This window comes from Salvelinus alpinus, chromosome 18 (genome assembly GCF_045679555.1).
Source record: "Salvelinus alpinus chromosome 18, SLU_Salpinus.1, whole genome shotgun sequence".
NCBI lineage: Eukaryota > Metazoa > Chordata > Actinopteri > Salmoniformes > Salmonidae > Salvelinus > Salvelinus alpinus.
The window spans coordinates 43945023-43967093 of record NC_092103.1 but is presented as its reverse complement, the minus strand read 5'-3'; the positions used below and the strand labels follow the sequence as shown (position 1 = coordinate 43967093).

The following is a 22071-nucleotide window of genomic DNA, read 5'->3' as shown; positions in this document are numbered from 1 at the left end:
TCGTATAAGGTGCTTTAGTAACAAAACGAATGGCACTGTGATAAACTGCATCCAGTTTGCTGAGTAGAGTATTGGAAGCTATTTTGTAGATGACATCGCCGAAGTCGAGGATCGGTAGGATAGTCAGTTTTACTAGGGTAAGTTTGGCGGCGTGAGTGAAGGAGGCTTTGTTGCGGAATAGAAAGCCGATTCTTGCTTTGATTTTGGATTGGAGATGTTTGATATGAGTCTGGAAGGAGAGTTTGCAGTCTAGCCAGACACCTAGGTACTTATAGATGTCCACATATTCTAGGTCGGAACCGTCCAGGGTGGTGATGCTAGTCGGGCGTGCGGGTGCAGGCAGCGAACGGTTGAAAAGCATGCATTTGGTTTTACTAGCGTTTAAGAGCAGTTGGAGGCCACGGAAGGAGTGTTGTATGGCATTGAAGCTCGTTTGGAGGTTAGATAGCACAGTGTCCAAGGAAGGGCCGGAAGTATATAGAATGGTGTCGTCTGCGTAGAGGTGGATCAGGGAATCGCCCGCAGCAAGAGCAACATCATTGATGTATACAGAGAAAAGAGTCGGCCCGAGAATTGAACCCTGTGGTACCCCCATAGAGACTGCCAGAGGACCGGACAACATGCCCTCCGATTTGACACACTGAACTCTGTCTGCAAAGTAGTTGGTGAACCAGGCAAGGCAGTCATTAGAAAAACCGAGGCTACTGAGTCTGCCGATAAGAATATGGTGATTGACAGAGTCGAAAGCCTTGGCCAGGTCGATGAAGACGGCTGCACAGTAATGTCTTTTATCGATGGCGGTTATGATATCGTTTAGTACCTTGAGCGTGGCTGAGGTGCACCCATGACCGGCTCGGAAACCGGATTGCACAGCGGAGAAGGTACGGTGGGATTCGAGATGGTCAGTGATCTGTTTGTTGACTTGGCTTTCGAAGACCTTAGATAGGCAGGGCAGGATGGATATAGGTCTGTAACAGTTTGGGTCCAGGGTGTCTCCCCCTTTGAAGAGGGGGATGACCGCGGCAGCTTTCCAATCCTTGGGGATCTCAGATGATACGAAGGAGAGGTTGAACAGGCTGGTGATAGGGGGTGCGACAATGGCGGCGGACAGTTTCAGAAATAGGGGGTCCAGATTGTCAAGCCCAGCTGATTTGTATGGGTCCAGGTTTTCCAGCTCTTTCAGAACATCTGCTATCTGGATTTGGGTAAAGGAGAAGCTGGGGAGGCTTGGGCGAGTAGCAGCGGGGGGGGCGGGGCTGTTGGCCAAGGTTGGAGTCGCCAGGAGGAAGGCATGGCCAGCCATTGAGAAATGCTTGTTGAAGTCTTCGATTATCACGGATTTATCGGTGGTGACCGTGTTACCTAGCCTCAGTGCAGTGGGCAGCTGGGAGGAGGTGCTCTTGTTCTCCATGGACTTTACAGTATCCCAGAACTTTTTGGAGTTAGAGCTACAGGATGCAAATTTCTGCTTGAAAAAGCTGGCCTTTGCTTTCCTGACTGACTGCGTGTATTGGTTCCTGACTTCCCTGAACAGTTGCATATCGCGGGGGCTCTTCGATGCTATTGCAGTTCGCCACAGGATGTTTTTGTGCTGGTCGAGGGCAGTCAGGTCTGGAGTGAACCAAGGGCTATATCTGTTCTTGGTTCTGCATTTTTTGAACGGAGCATGCTTGTCTAATATGGTGAGGAAGTAACATTTAAAGAATGACCAGGCATCCTCAACTGACGGGATGAGGTCAATATCCTTCCAGGGTACCCGGGCCAGGTCGATTAGAAAGGCCTGCTCGCAGAAGTGTTTTAGGGAGCGTTTGACAGTGATGAGGGGTGGTCGTTTGACCGCGGACCCGTGGCGGATACAGGCAATGAGGCAGTGATCGCTGAGATCTTGATTGAAGACAGCAGAGGTGTATTTGGAGGGCAGGTTGGTCAGGATAATGTCTATTAGGGTGCCCATGTTTACGGATTTAGGGTTGTACCTGGTGGGTTCCTTGATGATTTGTGTGAGATTGAGGGCATCAAGCTTGGATTGTAGGACTGCCGGGGTGTTAAGCATATCCCAGTTTAGGTCACCTAACAGAACAAACTCTGAAGCTAGATGGGGAGCGATCAATTCACAGATGGTGTCCAGGGCACAGCTGGGAGCTGAGGGGGGTCGGTAGCAGGCGGCAACAGTGAGAGACTTATTTCTGGAGAGATTAATTTTTAAAATTAGAAGTTCGAACTGTTTGGGCATAGACCTGGAAAGTATGACAGAACTTTGCAGGCTATCTCTGCAGTAGATTGCAACTCCTCCCCCTTTGGCAGTTCTATCTTGACGGAAAGTGTTATAGTTGGGTATGGAAATCTCAGAATTTTTGGTGGCCTTCCTAAGCCAGGATTCGGACACGGCAAGGACATCAGGGTTGGCAGAGTGTGCTAAAGCGGTGAGTAAGGCAAACTTAGGGAGGAGGCTTCTGATGTTGACATGCATGAGGCCAAGGCTTTTTCGATCACAGAAGTCAACAAATGAGGGTGACTGGGGACATGCAGGGCCTGGGTTTACCTCCACATCACCTGAGGAACAGAGGAGTAGTAGGATGAGGGTGCGGCTAAAGGCTATCAAAACTGGTCGCCTAGAGCGTTGGGGACAAAGAATAAAAGGAGCAGATTTATGGGCGTGGTAGAATAGATTCTGGGCATAATGTGCAGACAGGGGTATGGTGGGGCGTGGGTACAGCGGAGGCAAGCCCAGGCACTGGGTGATGATAAGAGAGGTTGTATCTCTGGACATGCTGGTCTCAATGGGTGAGGTCACCGCATGTGTGGGGGGTGGGACCAAGGAGGTATCAGAGGTACGGAGAGTGGAACTACAGGGTCCATTGCAAACCAAAACAATGATAATGATAACTAGCCTGAACAACAGTATGCAAGGCATATTGATATTTGAGAGAGACATACAATAAGGCATAAAGTGATTGCAGGTCTTGATTGGGAGAGCTAGCTAAAACAACAGGTAAGATAACAGCAGCAATAACAGGGTGCTAGTCTAACACAGCAACAACAGGTAAAAATGGCGACGACTAGGCAGAGAGGGTCGGATTAACTACACACAGATCCTGAGTTAAAGCACAGAGCCGACAGATAAAACACAAATAAACAGAATGGAGTACCGTGAATTAATGGACAGTCAAGCATGCATCAGCTATGTATCCAAGTGATCATAGTGTCCAGGGGGCAGCCGTAGATGGAGCAGGGAGGCCTCCACTAAGCTAGCACGCGGCGTTTAAAGTTAGTAGCCCGGGGGGTGGTCTGCTCAGACGGAGGGGGTCTGCTCAGACGTGGTCGTGTCGACAGAGAATCCAAGCCAGATGGCGATGGCGAAAGAGAGGTTGTGAATTGTAGAATTGTGTTTGCTAACTGGTGCTAGCTTCGTGGCAGTGGCGCTAGCTGCGCTAGCTGCAAGCTAGCTGTGAGGATCAGAAGTAGTGGCTCAGGGATTACGGCAGGAATCCGGCGTTGTTGTCGAGAGACAGTCCGATGCTGGTAAATTGGTGAGTAATATCCAGGCTAATAACAGGGCTGGTGTCTGTGCAGAAGGTAAAAGCTACTAGCAGTGGCAAAAAAATGGCTAAATTAGCTTGTAGCTGGTATTGTAGCCCAAGAATTCGCTGGTAGACCTCTTCAGCTAGCCGGCAGATGGGCCTAGCTCGAGGCTAGCTCAAGGCTAACTGGTGCTTGCTTCGGGACAGAGGTGTTAGCCAGTAGTAGCCACTCGGTTGCAGCTAGCTAGCTGTGATGATACGGTGTAATTGTCCAGAGCTTGCGTCAGGAATCCGGTGATGTGGTAGAGAAAAAGCAGTCCTATATGCTCTGGGTTGATATCGCGCTTGCAGACTGGCAGGTATTGGCCCGGTATTGAAGCTGGCTGTGTCCGAGTTGAGGGTGAAGACCGCAGCAGTGGCTAACTGACTACTAGCTAGTAGCTAGTTATCTGGCTAAGTAAAGTATTGGAGTGGCCATTACAAAGCCCTGACCTCAATCCCATTGAAGATTTATGGGCAGAACTGAAAAAACGTGTGCGAGCAAGGAGGCATACAAACCTGACTCGGTTACACCAGCTCAGTCAGGAGGAATGGGACAAAATTCACCCAACTTATTGTGGGAAGCTTGTGGAAGGCTAAACAATTTAAAGGCAATGCTAGTAAATACTAATTGAGTGTATGTAAACTTCTGACCCACTGGGAATGTGATGAAAGAAATAAAAGCTGAAATAAATAATTCTCTCTACTATTATTCTGACATTTCACATTCTTAAAATAAAGTGATGATCCTAACTAACCTAAGACAGGGAATTGTTACTAGGATTAAATGTCAGGAATTGTGAAAAACTGAGTTTAAATGTGTTTGGCTAAGGTGTATGTAAACTTCCGACTTCAACTGTATATACAGTATTCTATACTATCCTACTCTCTTAGTTTTTGCCGCTCTGAATCGCTCGTCCATATGTATATAGTCTTAATTACATTACTTAGATATTTGTGTATTGGGTATGTGTTGTGAAATTGTTAGATATTACTTGTTATATATTACTGTACTGTCGGAGCTAGAAACACAAGCATTTCGTTACACCCGCAATAACATCTGCTAAACACGTGTATGTGACCAATAACATTTGATATATATATAATAACATTTCAGTTATTTAGCAGACGGTCTTATCTAGCATACATTTTTCATACTTTTTCAAACTGGTCCTCTGTGGGAATCGAACAAGCGCCATTCTCTACCAACTGAGCCATATACTGTATATTATTGTCAACCATGCTATATTATTTACAGTGTTAGTTTTAAATGGAGACGTGCTCTGCTTGTAGCTAACATGCTGTTGACTCCATTTCCCATCAGGCTGAGGGGGAGAAGAAGCACAAGGTGCACATGGGCGTGGGAAACGGGCTCCGGCAGGACGTGTGGCGGGAGTTCCACCGGCGCTTCGGCGAGATCCGCATGTGCGAGCTCTACGGCTCCACAGAGGGAAACCTGTGTTTCATGAACCACATCGGCAAGATCGGAGCTGTGGGCCGCTCCAACTTTTTCTACAAGGTGATATGTTACAAAAATTGTTTTTTTGCCAACCTGGCAACCCATTGTATGGAAATTCAAAGCTGGCTTACGTTCGAACAAATTAATTCTGGACAACTATGTGTTTTATCAGTGTTTCCCCTTTTTATGCTTTTTTGCAGCAGCGCACCACTGCTGTTGAAAAAGATCTTAGGGGAAACACTGATTGTATCATGCCCAACATTGGCCCCCATTAGGGGCATGTTTCCCAGACACGTACTAAGGCTTGTCCTGGAGGGGGAAAAAACTCTTACAATGGAGAATCTCATTTAGTTTTGGACTAGGCTTAATCTGTGTCTGGGAAACCAGCTCTGTCTGTTTTTCACCAGCCACTGACTCAAACGTGAGACATTGGCCTATGTTAATACAACCAACTTGGCAACCCAATGGGGTCATATGGAAAAACAATTGTGGCTTTTGTTAATGTGTGAATGGCCTACAGTGTAAGCTATCAAGCCCAACATGGCAACCTACTTAATAGGTACTCCTGACAGATACTCCTGACTGAGTATCTGTCAGTGTGTGTGTACTGTTATCTTGTGCATCGTAATTCGTAATTTCTGATTTTGGTTACAATTTGAAAGATGAGCCCAATCTGCTGATTTGAGCTAGCATGGTCCCAGATATGTTTGTGCTCGTCCGAACTCCATTGCTTATTGTGAAGCCAAACATTTGGCACGACAATGAGTGACGAGTTGACATGAAAGGACAAACAGATTCTGGATTCAGCCACTGGATTCAAGGTTTCACACTAACTGAAACCTGGCCCGAACAAGGGCATTGAATGCAATGGAATTCATCTTAGTAGGAACTCACTTAGTCAGATACAGAGAGATCATATAACATTAATAAAGAAATATAATTTTAAAAATGAACTATTTAATTGTTCTAAGTAATTATTACTGGCCTGGACTGAACATTGGATCCAGAATATTAGAGTAGTCTCTAAATCCGAAAGTAATTTTTAAAAGTTAATTTGGTCCCTTATCAATTTCAATGATGGGCTGTGTCCGAAATCAGTGTTTCCTAACTCCAGTCCTCCAGTAACCCCTACAGTACACATTTTGTAGGGCAGGTTTTCCCAACTCAAGTCCTGCATCTGTGCTAGAGGCGTCACTACAGACCCTGGTTCGATTCCAGGCTGTATCACAACCGTCCGTGATCGGGAGTCCCATAGGGAGGCGCACAATTGGTCCAGCGTTGTCCAGGTTAGGGTTTGGCCGGGGTAGGCCGTCATTATAAAATATGAATTTGTTCTTAACTGACTCGCCTAGTTAAATAAAGGTTAAATATATATAAAACATTTTTAAAAATCTACTTGTCCAGTAATCAGGCCCTCAATGAGCTGAATGAGGTGTTTGTCCAGGGTTATAATGAAAAGTTAGTGTGTGTGTGTGTGTGTGTGTGTGTGTGTGCAGAAAGTATTCAGAACCCTTGACTTTTTTTACGTTACAGCCTTATTCTAAAATTTATGAAATAGTTTTTTTTCTCATCAATCTACACACAATACCATATAATGACAAAGCAAAAACTGTTTTTTATACATTTTTTCTAATGTATTAAGATTAAAATAGAAAATAAAAAAGATATTTACATAAGTATTCTGACCCTTTACTCATTACTTTGTTGAAGCACCTTTGGCAGCAATTACAGCCTCGAGTCTTCTTGGGTATGACGCTACAAGCTTGGCACACCTGTATTTGTGGAGTTTCTCCCATTCTTCTATGCAGATCCTCTCCAGCTCTGTCAAGTTGAATGGGGAGTGTTGCTGCACAGCTATTTTCAGGTTGCTCCAGAGATAGACTTGTCCCGAAGCCACTCATGCGTTGTCTTGGCTGTGTTCTCAGGGTCATTGTCCTGTTGGAAGGTAAACTTTCATCCCAGTCTGAGCGCTCTGGAGCAGGTTTTCATCATGGATCTCTCTGTACTTTGCTCTGTTCTTCTTTGCCTTGATCCTGACTAGTCTCCCAGTCCCTGCCTCTGAAAAACATCCCCACAGCATGATGCTGCCACCACCATGCTTCACCGTAGGGATGGTGACAGGTTTCCTCCAGCCTTGACACTTGGCATTCAGGCCAAAGAGTTCAAGCTTGGTTTCATCAGACCAGAGAATCTTTTCTCATGATCAGAGTCCTTTCGGTGCCTTTCGGGAAACTCTGAGCGGGCTGTCATGTACTTTTTTACAAAGGGGGGGGGCTTCCGTCTGGCCACTCTACCATAAAGGCCTGATTGGTGGAGTGCTGCAGAGATGGTTGTCCTTCTGGAAGGTTCTCCCATCTCCACAGAGGAACTCTAGAGCACTGTCAGACTGACCATCGGGTTGTTGGTCGCCTCCCTGACCAAGGCCTTTCTCCCCCATTTGCTCGGTTTGGCTGGGTGGCCAGCTCTAGGAAGAGTCTTGGTGGCTCAAAACTTATTCCATTTAAGAATGGAGGCCACTGTGGTCTTGGGGACCTTCAATGATGCAGAAATGTTTTGGTACCCTTCCCCAGATCTGTGCCTTCGACACAATCCTGTCTCGGAGCTCTACGGACAATTCCTTCGATCTCATGGCTTGGTTTTTGTTCTGACATGCACTGTCAACTATAGACAAGTGTGTGCCTTTCCAAATCATGTCCAATCAATTGAATTTACCACAGGTGGACTCCAATCAAGTTGTAGAAACATCTCACGGATGATCAATGGAAACAGGATCCACCTGAGCTCAAGTTCAAGTCTCTTAGCAAAGGTTTTATTTGTAATACATTTGCAAAAATGTCTAAACCTGTTTTCACTTTGTCATTATGGGGTATTGTGTGTAGATTGCTGAGGATTTTTTTTCTTTCATTTTAAGATAAAATGTGAAAGAAATCAAGGGGTCTGAATACTTCCAGAAGGCACAGTTTTTTTGTGTGTGTGTGTCTGTGTGTGTGCGTGTGCGTATCTTTGGTCTGTTGTCTGTATCTGTGTCAGACACACGCCACAGACACACTATCTGTGTCAATGTGTGCTGTGCTTCTGGCACTCATCCAACAAGGATCAAAGATTACTGGGTTTACTCTGAGGTGAGCCATATTAGTTTAAAACACGACTTCTCCCTACGCGCCCTTAATGCTCTCTTCCCTCCACATTGTAGAGAGAGAGCGCAGTCAGTATTGTCTGAAACATGGGCTCAGTTCAAATACAAAAAGAAAAGCCTTCCTACCTTCCTTCCTTCAAGGTAAACACTGAAGACATGATTTAATTGAATTAATACAGTCAATGTAGTTTAGCTGAGGATCAGGTGTTCCTTCATACCATACCAGAATGGTATTTGAGTGCATTGTTATTTCACTGTCTGCAAATAATTCAATTATTTCAAACCAAACCAGGTAAATTGATTCTCAAGCCTTTCTGTAAAAAAAAGCATGAAAGCAAGAGGCACTGCAGCCCTCAAGGAATAAACGTATGTACCACTGTTTTAAACCATTAAACATCACATAACAATGGTTACGACACATAACATAGATTAAGTAGCACTGCCCATCTTTACTGGTCAGTGAGTCCACTGAAGTCCTCGTAATGCAGATCTCTGGGTAGACAAGGACTTAAAGGTACAGAAATCGCTACACCATTTCCTGGTTGCAAAAATTCTAATAGTTTGCCTAATTTCAGTTTTATGTGACGAAACAAGCAGTCATTGTGTAGAGAATCATTGTACCATCTAAACCGCTGTGAAATATATTTTCAATAACCACAAATATTGTATTTTTTTGCCGTTTTGAAGCTGGAGTACAAAACCCAAGGTAAAAGACACAAAAACAAAACTTATGAAGCATAGAAATCGAACAGATCTATCGCTTCTTAGACTTGCTTTCAATGAGAATGACAGATCTATAATTCAGATTCTATGTGAATTTGGTTGGGTCCCACAAAAAGATACATATTTTCAGCTTTAAAGTACTTTAAAAAAAGAACATGGCTACCTGACTTCACCTGTGTCTTCTTATACTGCTAATACTGGCCAGCTTGATAAAGAATAGGTTAAGTAATGGTGCATTAGGTAGGCATTGTAATCACTGTTACATCTCAGGGGGCATTTGAGGTGACATAGAAAACCTATAGGGAGAGGAGATCAATGGTGCAGAGTGCTGGAGTTCGAATGTAAATGTAATGTTGCAGAGGCGAGAAAGGAATCTCCTACACGCATTTAGATTCAATGCAAGTTGAGTTGAGCAGTACTGTATAGCTACTGTACCTCAGCATTGTAAAAAAAAAAAATAACTTCAATTGAATATTTACTCCTAGTCTCCTACATAGTTTTTGCTCTTTCAATTGGAATGTTAATGTCACACCTTGCACATGTTCCGTTTGTAACTTCATGTGTGTGGAGGTGGAGCCTATTATTAATTATTATTGAAGTAATCTATAGCAAAGCCAGGAGGGGGTTGGTGGCCAGAGTGCCGGGATGGAACCGACAATCCTATGCTTTGTAGGCCAAGGCTCGACCGACTATGCCACCAGAATCGGGAACATACTTTCTGACGTACTGATTTAAACAACATGGCAGCTGACGTACCCTCCTGCACATTGACATAGTATGTATGCCAACACAAAATGCTATATATATATACTCTTACCCCACTCTACTAGTGCTTATAATGACGTATGTACAGAGTGTACATATATATATATATATACATATATAAGGGCTGTATATATAGAAGTCAGGCATGTGTGTGTATATGTATATGTGTGTGTATGTATGTATGTATGTATATATATATATATATATATGTATATATATATATGTATATATATATATATATATATATATATATATATATATATATATATATATATATATATATATATATATATATATATATATATATATATATATATATATATATATACTCTGTACATACGTCATTATAAGCACTAGTAGAGTGGGGTAAGAATATATAAATATATAGCATTTTGTGTTGGCATACAGCCCTTATATGTGTATATATATATATATATATGTACACTCTGTACATACGTCATTATAAGCACTAGTAGAGTGGGGTAAGAGTACTTAGGATTAATCTTACCTTAATCTTAAATGGACTATTCTTAGGCTGGTCTCACTACTCAAGCCTCTTGACCCAGAAACCAACCTACAAAACCTTTTTTTAAAGTTTACAAAACAAGATACATATCAGTTGGCGGCGCACATTGTGATTTATCAAACAGCTTGTGAATGCTGTAGTTATAGTCCAGTATCTATAATTCTGTTGCAGGGTATTTGGCATCCGTCGGGATTGATTTGTGGATGTTGAAGTGAATTTGATATACCTCCATTTTAGAACTATACTAGATATTGTTACTGCCCTGTCCTTTGGTTATCTTGCATTCAATATGTTATCATATTTAATGTTATCATATTATTCTGATTTGCATTCTAACCAGAAGACAATATAGTATTTAATTGGCAATTATTAGAATTATAAATCTCATATGAAGACAAACCCTGTATGTACACTGAGTGTACAAAACATTAAGAACACCATCCTAATATTGAGTTGCACCCCTTTTTGCACTCAGAACAGCCTCAATGCATCAGGGGCATGGACTCTACAAGGTGTTGAAAGCGTTCCACAGGGATGCTGGCCCATGTTGACTCCAATGCTTCCCACAGTTGTGTCAAGTTGGCTAGATGTCCTTTGGGTGGTGGACCATTCTTGATACACAAGGGGAAACTGTTGAGTGTGAAAAACCCAGCAACGTTGTAGTTCTTGAAACAAACCGGTGCGTCTGACACCTACTACCAATACCCCGTTCAAATGCACATATAGATTGCCTTCAGAAAGTATTCACACCCACATTTTGTTGTTGCCTGAATGTATAACTTATTACATTTAGATTTGTTTTTTGTCACTGGCCTACACACAATACCCTATAATGTGGAATTATGTTTTTTGACATTTTTACAAATGTATTAAAAATAAAGCAGGAATGTCTTGTCAATAACTATTCTCCTAAACTTATTTAAGCTTGCCATAAAAAGGGAGGTTGAAAACTTAATGACTCAAGACATTTCAGCTTTTTATTTCTTGGTACAATCTGTCTAAATTCAGGTAAGTACATATGTAAACAAGTGGTGTGTCCCAAATGGCACCCTATTCCCTATATAGCGCACTACTTTTGACCAAAGCCCTGTAGGCCTTGGTCAAAAGGAGTGGACTATGTAAGGAATAGGGTGTCATTTGCAAAACAGACAATGATGTGTAACGAGTACGCTAGGAGTCGGAAAGCAAGTACAGGGAGTGAATTTAATAATGTATGAAACATGGAACTTAACAAGAAACACGAGTAGCGTACAGACATGAAACACAGAATCAATAACACCTGGGGAAAGAACCAAAGGGATCGACAGATATAGGGGAGGAAATCAGGAAGGTTATGGAGTCCAGGTGAGTCTCATGAAGCGCAGGTGCACGTAATGATAGTGGCGTGTGTGCGTAATGATGCGTAAACTTGCAACGTCGCGCGCCGGGGAGCGGGAGTAGACGTGACATGATGTTAGTTTTGCTGACAGTTTTGTTTATCCTCCCTTACTGCGGAATGTGTGACTGCGGAATGTGTGACACTGGAATGTCTTCTTTTTTAAAAACATTTTTGTTAAGTTTTTAATGCATAACCTTTTATTAGAAGGGTACCTATTTAACAGTTTAACTTTACGTCCGTCCCCTCGCGCGAACTAGGGATCCTCTGCACACATCAACAACAGTCATCCACGAAGCATCATTACCCAAGGGGAACCACCACTTCAAGGTCTCAGAGCAAGTGACGTCACCGATTGAAAGGCCATTAGCGCGCACCACCGCTAACTAGCTAGCCATTTCACATCCGTTACACCTACATAGGGACTTTAACGCATTCATAACCCATAAGTAATGCATTCATAAACAGTACATCAGCATAACGTGTTACCCTGAAAGTATTACCCATTTATTCATGTTTAATCTGCTTCTTTCAATTACTATTTCTGTGCTTACTGATCCCTCAGACTTCCCTATAGGCCCTGGTCAAAAGTAGTGTGCTATGTAGGGAATAGGGTACAATTTGGGATGCTGCTGCCTTCTGAGAATGAATGTCTGGTTTTGAGTTTTCTCCGAAAGGAAGTCGCAGAGTCCAACCTGTTTTGCTAAACCTACACAGTGTAGCTTTGTGTGCCAGACCCAATCTTTCCATTTAAACTAGCGCGCGTTCTAACACTACTGGAAAACATTTCTTGGAAAGCTCACAAATTAGCAGTAGTCATTGCGTTACACTGCCAAAGTGAATTTTATTTTTGTTGTTGTTGACCAAAGGAGTTTATGGATTTGAGTCAGGGGAGAGGGTTATGCAATGGGTTAATCCACATATTTGATACCATAGGCTACACATTGCAATAGGGGTGATGTGAAGGAATTGTGTGTGAGAGTGGTGTGTGTGAGAGTGGTTTTCAATGCTTAAGAAACTAACATGCCTGGAGTTGTGTGTGTGTGTGTGTGTGTGTACAGACTCCCTGTAATGAAAGTTATTCATTGTGTGAATGTTTTTTGTGCATATGTGCTTCAAAAACAGAAGTACAGTATTGCAGAGGGCATGCAACAACAGGAAGATACTTGATTAAATCAGATTTTGTAGAACTATTGAACATCGAAAGAATTGAACAAATCGAAAGAAAGGGAGCATTTGATACCTTTTGTGGCGATTCTTTTTAATTCCACAAGGGATTTTTTTTTTTTTTTGCTGTTTGATTGGAATGTGCGCTCCCACAACACATCCGTTATTTCTCAAGAATACTGACTTTCTATGGAAATGGCCTTGTGCAACGGCCAATACAGTAATGATGTACGGAGGGAATGCTTTCTACCAGGGGTTGGAACCTGTTCAGGGAACAGATCAGGAAACCGGACAATAACGGTTTTTTTTTCCTTCCAAAGAACAGAACCAGAACTACGAATGAAGGTGATCAATACTGTTCCGGAACAGAATCGTTATTTTATGAGCATGGTCCAGGGCTTCTTCCCCCCCCCCCCCCCCCCCCCCCAGTCTCATAAAGAAAATGCAACAAAGCGTCACTCAAACGTATTCCAGTGGCTACCTGCCTGCCAGCTGGACATCTGTGTGTGTGTGCTACCTTCCCCTGAAGCATGCATAGTCTACTGTAGCTACTAATGTTACAGGCCTGATTCAGAGATTTTTAGAGAACAATGAATTCACTTTTTCAATGCTAGGTAAGGAAACTATAGTTATTACGTTTTACATTGGATTTATTTATTACAAAAAGGTAAGACGTGTTTTAATTTTAATTCTGGTGTCGCTTTGCACACACAAGCTTGTTAGTTAGCTAGCTAGTTAGCTAACTCTGGTCCTGCACTCAAACTCTAGGTGGCATTATGTGTAATGTCATGGTCAAGGGCTAGCTCTGGTCCAACGTTAGGTAGCTCTGGTCCAACGTTAGGTAAGCCAACTCTATGAAGATCAAACACCTTCATAGAAGCCGCTCCTCCGTAGGTATATTTCTGTGGGTCTAATTCAGATAACACATGTCATAACAACGAGATGCCCAGCGCTCTCCTCACCCGCAAAATTTGTCGCATCTCGCACCCTACACTACACTTGTCTGTCCGACGCAGGTTCATAGCTTGCCCACTCCGTAGCAAGCGGCTCTATCCATTGGTGAAGTAATTTTAATGTTGATTTCATAGGTTTAAAAAATAACATAAAGGGACGATATAAATCCTTACTTTAATGGTGCTGTTCAGGATGAAATGATTGGAAAATAACCTGTTTAGAACAAACCCTAATATGTTGAATGCACGATGTCATGTGACCAGAGACCCTTTGCTTAATGGCATATATATATATATAATCTTACTAAGGCCCTATTGCCCACAACTCAAATGAATTATAATGTATTCCTTTGTATGTTTTTTTTTCTTTCTCTTTCTTGCAGCTCCTCTTCAAGTATGACCTGGTAAGGTATGACATGGTACGAGATGAGCCGGTCAGGAACAGCCAGGGCTTCTGTCAACACGTTAACAAGGGTAATAAACTCAAGTAGTAGTACACGTTGTTGTTGTTATTATGTTGTTGTTGTTATGTTGTTGTTGTTATGATGTTGTTATGTTGTTGTTATGTTGTTGTTGTTATGTTGTTGTTATGTTGTTGTTATGTTGTTGTTGTTATGTTGTTGTTGTTATTATGTTGTTTTTATTGGTTGCTCACAGTTGTATACTGAATTGTACTCCAAATTTACAATCACAGATTTTATTATCCCATAATGGGGAAATTGGTTTGCCGCTGTTGTAGAAACAAACATAACAACATTGGTTCACGTCAGGCCGGTTTGTAACCAAAATACTTGAAACGCATGTGTGAAGGCATTGTTGTCGCCAGAGTATGGTTGGGGTGTGGTGATGGATTGGATGGAATTGAGACGGGAGAAATGTTGTTTTTAGTAATAAATTGATTGACGGACCCTGTCAGTATGTTCTGACTTTACTGTTGGACTGGGCAGCAAAAATGTAACATAACCAATAGATATTTCCACCATGCATTGAGAGACGTTGGGTTGGCTCTTGGCAGCTTTTTTTTGTTTTTTTTGATAATTACACTCATATGGAAAAACATGTCAATATATCAAATGGCCTCCTTCTCAAGCACTCTTCTAAAAATGAAGGATATTGTTATGCTGTGCTATAGGCATTCATGCTGTGCTACAGGCATTCGTGCTGTGCTATAGGCATTCATGCTGTGCTACAGGCATTCGTGCTGTGCTATAGGCATTCTTGCTGTGATACAGGCATTCTTGCTGTGATACAGGCATTCGTGCTGTGATACAGGCATTCGTGCTGTGCTACAGGCATTCATGCTGTGCTACAGGCATTCATGCTGTGCTACAGGCATTCATGCTGTGCTATAGGCATTCTTGCTGTGATACAGGCATTCTTGCTGTGATACAGGCATTCGTGCTGTGATACAGGCATTCGTGCTGTGATACAGGCATTCATGCTGTGCTACAGGCATTCATGCTGTGCTACAGGCATTCATGCTGTGCTATAGGCATTCTTGCTGTGATACAGGCATTCTTGCTGTGATACAGGCATTCGTGCTGTGATACAGGCATTCGTGCTGTGCTACAGGCATTCGTGCTGTGCTACAGGCATTCGTGCTGTGCTACAGGCATTCGTGCTGTGCTACAGGCATTCTTGCTGTGCTACAGGCATTCGTGCTGTGCTACAGGCATTCTTGCTGTGCTACAGGCATTCGTGCTGTGCTACAGGCATTCGTGCTGTGCTACAGGCATTCGTGCTGTGCTACAGGCATTCATGCTGTGCTACAGGCATTCATGCTGTGCTACAGGCATTCATGCTGTGCTATAGGCATTCTTGCTGTGATACAGGCATTCTTGCTGTGATACAGGCATTCGTGCTGTGATACAGGCATTCGTGCTGTGCTACAGGCATTCGTGCTGTGATACAGGCATTCGTGCTGTGCTACAGGCATTCGTGCTGTGATACAGGCATTCGTGCTGTGATACAGGCATTCGTGCTGTGCTACAGGCATTCGTGCTGTGCTACAGGCATTCGTGCTGTGATACAGGCATTCGTGCTGTGATACAGGCATTCGTGCTGTGATACAGGCATTCGTGCTGTGATACAGGCATTCGTGCTGTGATACAGGCATTCGTGCTGTGATACAGGCATTCGTGCTGTGATATAGGCCAATGTTGAACTGCGCTGCCGACTCTAGATGGTCAGGTCACATGGTTAGGAACAATTTCATGTGGGAATGATAGCAGACGTTCAGATAATTCATATAATTAACGATTTACTTTCCCCTTTGTGTGTCTTCTCCCTAGGTGAGACGGGTCTTCTCTTGTCCAAGATTAGCGCCTCGAGTCCCTTCTTTGGCTACGCCGGGAGCAAACAGCTGACCGAGAAGAAGTTGATGAGGAACGTGTTCGTGAAGGGAGACGCGTACTTCAACACTGGAGACCTCATGGCTGAAGATGCTGAAGACTTTATCTGTTTCAAGGACAGAGTGGGGGACACTTTCAGGTAGACAATTTGAATTGACACGATCTTGTTTTATCTGGGTTATTGTAATAGTTAACTCGCCTCGTGACCCAGTGGGCAAAAATTTGGTTGAAATTATGTAATTTCAAGACAGTTTTTGTCATTGAAATTACAGTATATAACTTCAACCAGTTTTGCCCACTGGGAAGGTGGATGTCATCTTTCACATTGAGTTAAGACGGACGGGACAACTGATGGGACTCACACGTGTGATGAATGAAATGGTAATCGAGTCACTCTGTCAGAATTACAGTACTGTATGTCATCATATGACTGGATTTACATACTGTCATGACACAGCTCATGACTGCTCAGTTCTTCAGCATACAAATATATGGGTGTGGGGGGTGTGCCTCTTTCTGACCAATGAGGTAATATGGAAAATACTTTGGTTAATTTAGGGGACACATTTAGGGGACTTCACTCACTCTTGGAGACAAAAGTTTATAGCCTCTTTTTGATTATTTATGATTTCAGATGGAAGGGTGAAAATGTGGCAACAACAGAAGTGACGGAGGTGCTTGGAATGGTGGACTTTATCCAAGAGGCCAATGTCTATGGGGTGGAAATTCCAGGTACAGATGTCCTGTCTCTGTCTGTGTGTCTCTGTCTGTGTGTCTCTATCTGTGTGTCTCTATCTGTGTGTCTCTATCTGTGTGTGTGTGTACATGTTTGTATCTATGTGTGGTGTACGTGTCTATGTGATTCCATTTAGTAAAATACCGCGATCCCATTGCTATGCTTCTGCAATCACACTGTGGTGGCATCAAAGACCTTGTGTTTGCAGAATAATTGTCCCCATTTGAGATGAATGATTTATGTAATGTTTCCAATTAGACCATGCCACACAGTGGAAAATGTCATGGACTGTGTCCCAAATGGCACCCTATTCCCTATATAGTGCACCACCCTATAGGCCCCGGTCAAAAGTAGTGCACTATATAAGGAATAGGGTGCCATATGGCTCTCACTGTGCTTCCTGCCTAGAACTGAAGTGAAAGGCCTTTTGTCACGTCCATCTTGATTGAGCCACCCGTAATGAAATTGGAGTAACGCGAAGTGACTAATGGGGCACCATTGTATTCACAGGAAATGAGGGAAGAGCCGGAATGGCCGCCATCATCGTGAGGCCTGAATGTGAGTTTAGCGGGAAGAAGCTATTTGACCACGTCCTCAATGATCTACCAGGCTATGCTCGTCCTCTCTTCATAAGGCTTCAGGTAAGGAAAGTTTGACACACTGACTTCCTTGACATGATCTGATAAAGTAGAGGCAATTTTCTAATGTTCACTTTTTCCAGTGTTTTGATTTGTGGACTTTGTTTTTAAAATGTTTGCTTAAGCTTCTCTTACCAAGGGTAGGACAGTAATTAGACAGGAATGAATAGGTCATTGTTTGCTTACCTGTAAGGGATGTCAATGATTGATTGTAAAAGCGCTAAGAAATACTTATAGTGGTGGCCTCTTCTGGTCACATGTGCACACTACAGCACTGACCGGTCAATGTCATTGTAGAGAACGTTCCATTTTTTTATTTTATTTATTATGGATCCCCATTAGCTGCTGCCAAAGCAGCTAAATCTAATTTTACTGCTTGCGTCAGTTACTTGATGTGGAATAGAGTTCCATGTAGTCATGGCTTTATGTAGTACTGTGCGCCTCCCATAGTCTGTTCTGGACTTGGGAACTGTGAAGAGACCTCTTGTGGCATGTCTTGTGGGGTATACATGGGTGTCCGAGCTGTGTGCCAGTAGTTTAGACAGACAGCTCGGTGCATTCAACATGTCAATACCTCTCATAAATTAAAGTAGTAATGAAGTCTATCTCTCCTCCACTTTCAGCCAGGAGAGATAGACATTCTCCCCATCTTAGCTACTACTGCATCAATATGTTTTGACAATGACAGTTTACAATCTATGCTTACTCCAAGCAGTTTAGTCATCTCAAATTCCATATTATTTATTGCAAGATTTAGTTGGGGTTTAGTGAGTGTTTTGTTCCAAATAGAATGCTTTTAGTTTTAGAAATATTTAGGGCTAACTTATTCCTTGCCACCCACTCTGAAACTAACAGTAGCTCTTTGTTGAGTGTTGTAGTCATTTCAGTCGCTGTAGTAGCTGACGTGTTGAGTCATCCGCATACATAGAAACTCTGGTTTCACTGAAAGTCAGTGGCATGTCGTTAGTAAAAATTGAAAAAAGCAAGGGGCCTAAACAGCTACCCTGGGGAATTCCTGATTCTAACTGTTTTATATTTGATAGGCTTCCATTAAAGAACACCCTCTGTGTTCTGTTAGACAAGTAACTCTTTATCCACATTGTAGCAGGGGCTGTAAAGCCATAACACATATGTTTTTCCAGCAGCAGACTGCGATCGATAATGTTAAAAGCTGCACTGAAGTCTAACAAGACAGCCCCCACAATAATGTTATCATCAATTTCTCTCAGCGAATCATCAGTCATTTGTGTAAGTGCTGTGCTTGTTGAGTGTCCTTCCCTATAAGCGTGCTGAAATTCTGTTGTCAATTTGTTTACTGTAAAATAGCATTGTATCTGGTCAAACACCATTTTTTCCAGAAGTTTACTAAGAGTTTGTAACAGGCTGATTGGTTGGCTATTTGAGCCAGTAAAGGGGGCTTCATTATTCTTGGTTAGCGGAATGACTATGGCTTCCCTCCAGGCCTGAGGGCACACACTTTCTAGTAGGCTTAGATTGAAGATGTGGCAAATAGGAGTAGCAATATCGTCTGCTATTATCCTCAGTCATTTTCCATCTAGATTGTCAGACCCTAGTGGCTTGTTTTTGTTTTTAGACAACAATAATTTTTTTCACCTCTTCCACACCGACTTTACGGAATTCAAAATGTACAATTCATGTCCTTCATAATTTGGCCGATATACTTGGATGTGTAGTGTCAGCGTTTGTTGCTGGCATGTCATCCCTAAGTTTGCTTATCTTGCCAATGGAAAAAGTCATTAAAGTAGTTTGCAATATCAGTGGGCTTTGTGATGAATGTGCCATCTGATTCAATGAATGATGGAGCCGAGTTGGCTTATTTTCCCAAAATTTCATTTAAAGTGCCGCAAAGCTTTTTTCTATCATTCTTTATGTAATTTATCTTTGTTTCATAGTGTAGTTTATTTTTATTTAGTTTAATCACATGTTTTCTTAATTTGCAGTACGTTTGCCAATCAGTTGGGCTGCCAGACTTAATTGACATACCTTTTGCCTCATCCCTCAACAAAATCATTTTTCAATTCCTCATCAATCCAAGGGTACTGAACAGTTTTTACAGTCATTTTCCTAATGGGTGCAGTCTTATTAGTAACTGGAATAAGTAGTTTCATAAATGTGTCAAGTGCGATGTCTGGTTGCTCCTCATTACACACCACAGACCAACACATATTCTTTACATCATCAACATATGAATCACTACAAAATGTATTGTATGACCTATTATACACTATTTTAGGCCCAGCCTTTGGAACTTTGGTTTTCCTAGATATGGCTATTATATTGTGATCACTACATCCTATGGATTTGGATACTGCTTCAAAGCAAATTTCTGCAGCATTAGTAAAGATGTGATCAATACATGTTGATGATTTAATTCCTGTGCTGTTTGTAACTACCCTGGTAGGTTGACTGACAACCTGATCCAGGTTGCAGGCACTGGTTACAGTTTAACGTTTTTTTTCCTGAGTGGGCAGCTTGATGATAGCCAGTCAATATTTAAATCACCCAGAAAATATACTTCCATGCAGATCTTACCAGGGTTGGGGTCAATTCCATTTCAATTCAGGAAGTAAACTGAAATTCTGATTACATTTATATTGTTTTGTAATTGAAAGCAAGGTTTTGACGGGTTGTATAGTTAAGCTTTTATGTACATATTATTCAGCGGTTTGGTTTGTGTAATCTATATGGACATTCTGCATTTGATTATCAACAGATAAATATGTCAGAGTTTGAATATTGCTTGCCATGTTGTCAAATAATTATTTTAGCATAAAGTGTAATTGTACAATTTAGATTGTGAAAGTTAACTTCTGTTTGGGTCATTGAAAAATAATCCTACAACCATGCACACAGAGAATACAGATCAGAATATGGAAAGAGTACCATCACATCTTGTACTTCTATGTTGTAGGAATCAATGGAAATGACGGGAACCTTCAAGCAGCAGAAATTCAATCTAGTGGAGAGCGGATTCAACCCTTCAACAATCTGCAACCCGCTCTATTTCCTGGATTGCTCAGAGAAAAGCTACGTTCCCCTCACGAACAAGCTGTACGGCAGCATTTTGGCTGGCGAGTGGAAGCTATAGTGGTTAACCGTAGCTAAAACCACCAATAGATTTGGTTCACTGAGACGGTGGCAGCATAGTTGTGCTGTTTCGAAGAGTGGACCGAGAGACCGTCAATTGGGTCCATTCCTAATTGTATATAATGTATGAAATTGTCTCGTATGAGTGTTCTGGATCAACAGAGTGGGTTAATAATGAATAGGGGGAGGGTCTATCTTATTGTTGACCTTGATGGAACATCGAGACATCAAATACCCTCGGGTGGGGGGTTAAATTGTGCCTCATCTGATTTTATTTTTTTTAACACAAAAAAAAACTTGTGGAGTGCCTGTTTTCCTCTCTGGTTTCCAGATCTATTGTCAACACAGTTCAGCTGAGGAGGCTAAATTGACTTGAGACCAGTGAACCTCGACAATCAGCACTTCCACTGTCCGTCTGTGCCATTTTAATTTGCGGATTTACATTTACATTTAAGTCATTTAGCAGACGCTCTTATCCAGAGCGACTTACAAATTGATGGGGTGTCACTAGTTCCTCCTTGAAATAAAGACGAATGGCAGACTAAATAGAGGCGTCGTGTGTTTGAAGCACTGGTGACCACATTCTGGTCACCCAAAATTCTTCGTTCTGACCTACTACACTAACCAACGTAGATATGAACTTTTAATATCAGAAACGGTCCATATGCTTTGCTACAAAAATAGTAGTAATTCTGTTTTTGTTTTTTAAATAAATATTTTATACATATAGTTAAGGCTCATAATTTAAACCAAAGTAGGTGTGTTTGGCAAAAGTACATTTGTTAGGTGTCCTTCAGTAACTGTGTTGAGATGGCACAGTCCACTGGCACAGCACTAGTTTATTAAGGGCGTCATGCATTATGTCATGTTTTCAACAGTTTGCCAGTTAGTCATTACCATCTTGTGTTACTCTGAAATGTAACCAGACCCAGGTCCAAAATAGTCTTTATTTCCTTACTTGTACTTATGAATCGGTTCCATTGTAAGACCAGCTCAAGAAAACAAATACTATTTGAACCCAGGTCTGAATGTGATGCAAAGTGATTATATTTACTGTCAAAATGATAGCTGAGAAGCTTGTCAGGGATCCATTAAGGGTTCAATTCAGTCAAACCAGTGTTAATGCTTTATCAACATGCCTTATCCCCTCCAATAAAATAACAACGTGGTTCTGGAGCAACTGTAAAATACTAGCCCGAGGGCCATTCTATTGGCGCTATCATGCCAACTCCTTGTCAGCCATTTTCATGACAATGCTTGTCATATTTGACTTGCGATGGAGTTGGCAAGAGCACAAACAGGTCTGGGACCAGGCTATAGAAGGAGACAACAGGTCTGGGACCAGGCTATAGAAGGAGACAACAGATCTGGGACCAGGCTATAGAAGGAGACAACGGGTCTGGGACCAGGCTATAGAAGGAGACAACGGGTCTGGGACCAGGCTAGTAAAATAACAAGCAAGCCACCTCTTATAAGTAGATGCTTCTAGCTTTGTAATTAGGCATCTGGGTAGTTAGCCTCATTTATGCAGTATCTCTATTTACTAAGGCAGGTTTGAGGCTAAGGCGGGTTTG

At 42.2% G+C, this 22071-nt stretch overlaps 1 protein-coding gene across 1 annotated transcript in view; it reads left to right on the top strand.

Annotated features, from left to right (window-relative positions):
• The window catches only part of slc27a6 (solute carrier family 27 member 6), a 36727-nt gene extending 16097 nt beyond the window's left edge, over window positions 1-20630 (top strand). The window contains exons 5-10 of the mRNA XM_071351417.1: window positions 4885-5079; window positions 14048-14138; window positions 15956-16154; window positions 16650-16747; window positions 17262-17392; window positions 20322-20630. Coding sequence (XP_071207518.1) covers window positions 4885-5079; window positions 14048-14138; window positions 15956-16154; window positions 16650-16747; window positions 17262-17392; window positions 20322-20498 — 891 coding nt within the window. The 3' untranslated portion in view covers window positions 20499-20630. The remainder of the gene's footprint in view (window positions 1-4884; window positions 5080-14047; window positions 14139-15955; window positions 16155-16649; window positions 16748-17261; window positions 17393-20321) is intronic.
• Window positions 20631-22071: the final 1441 nt, after the last annotated feature.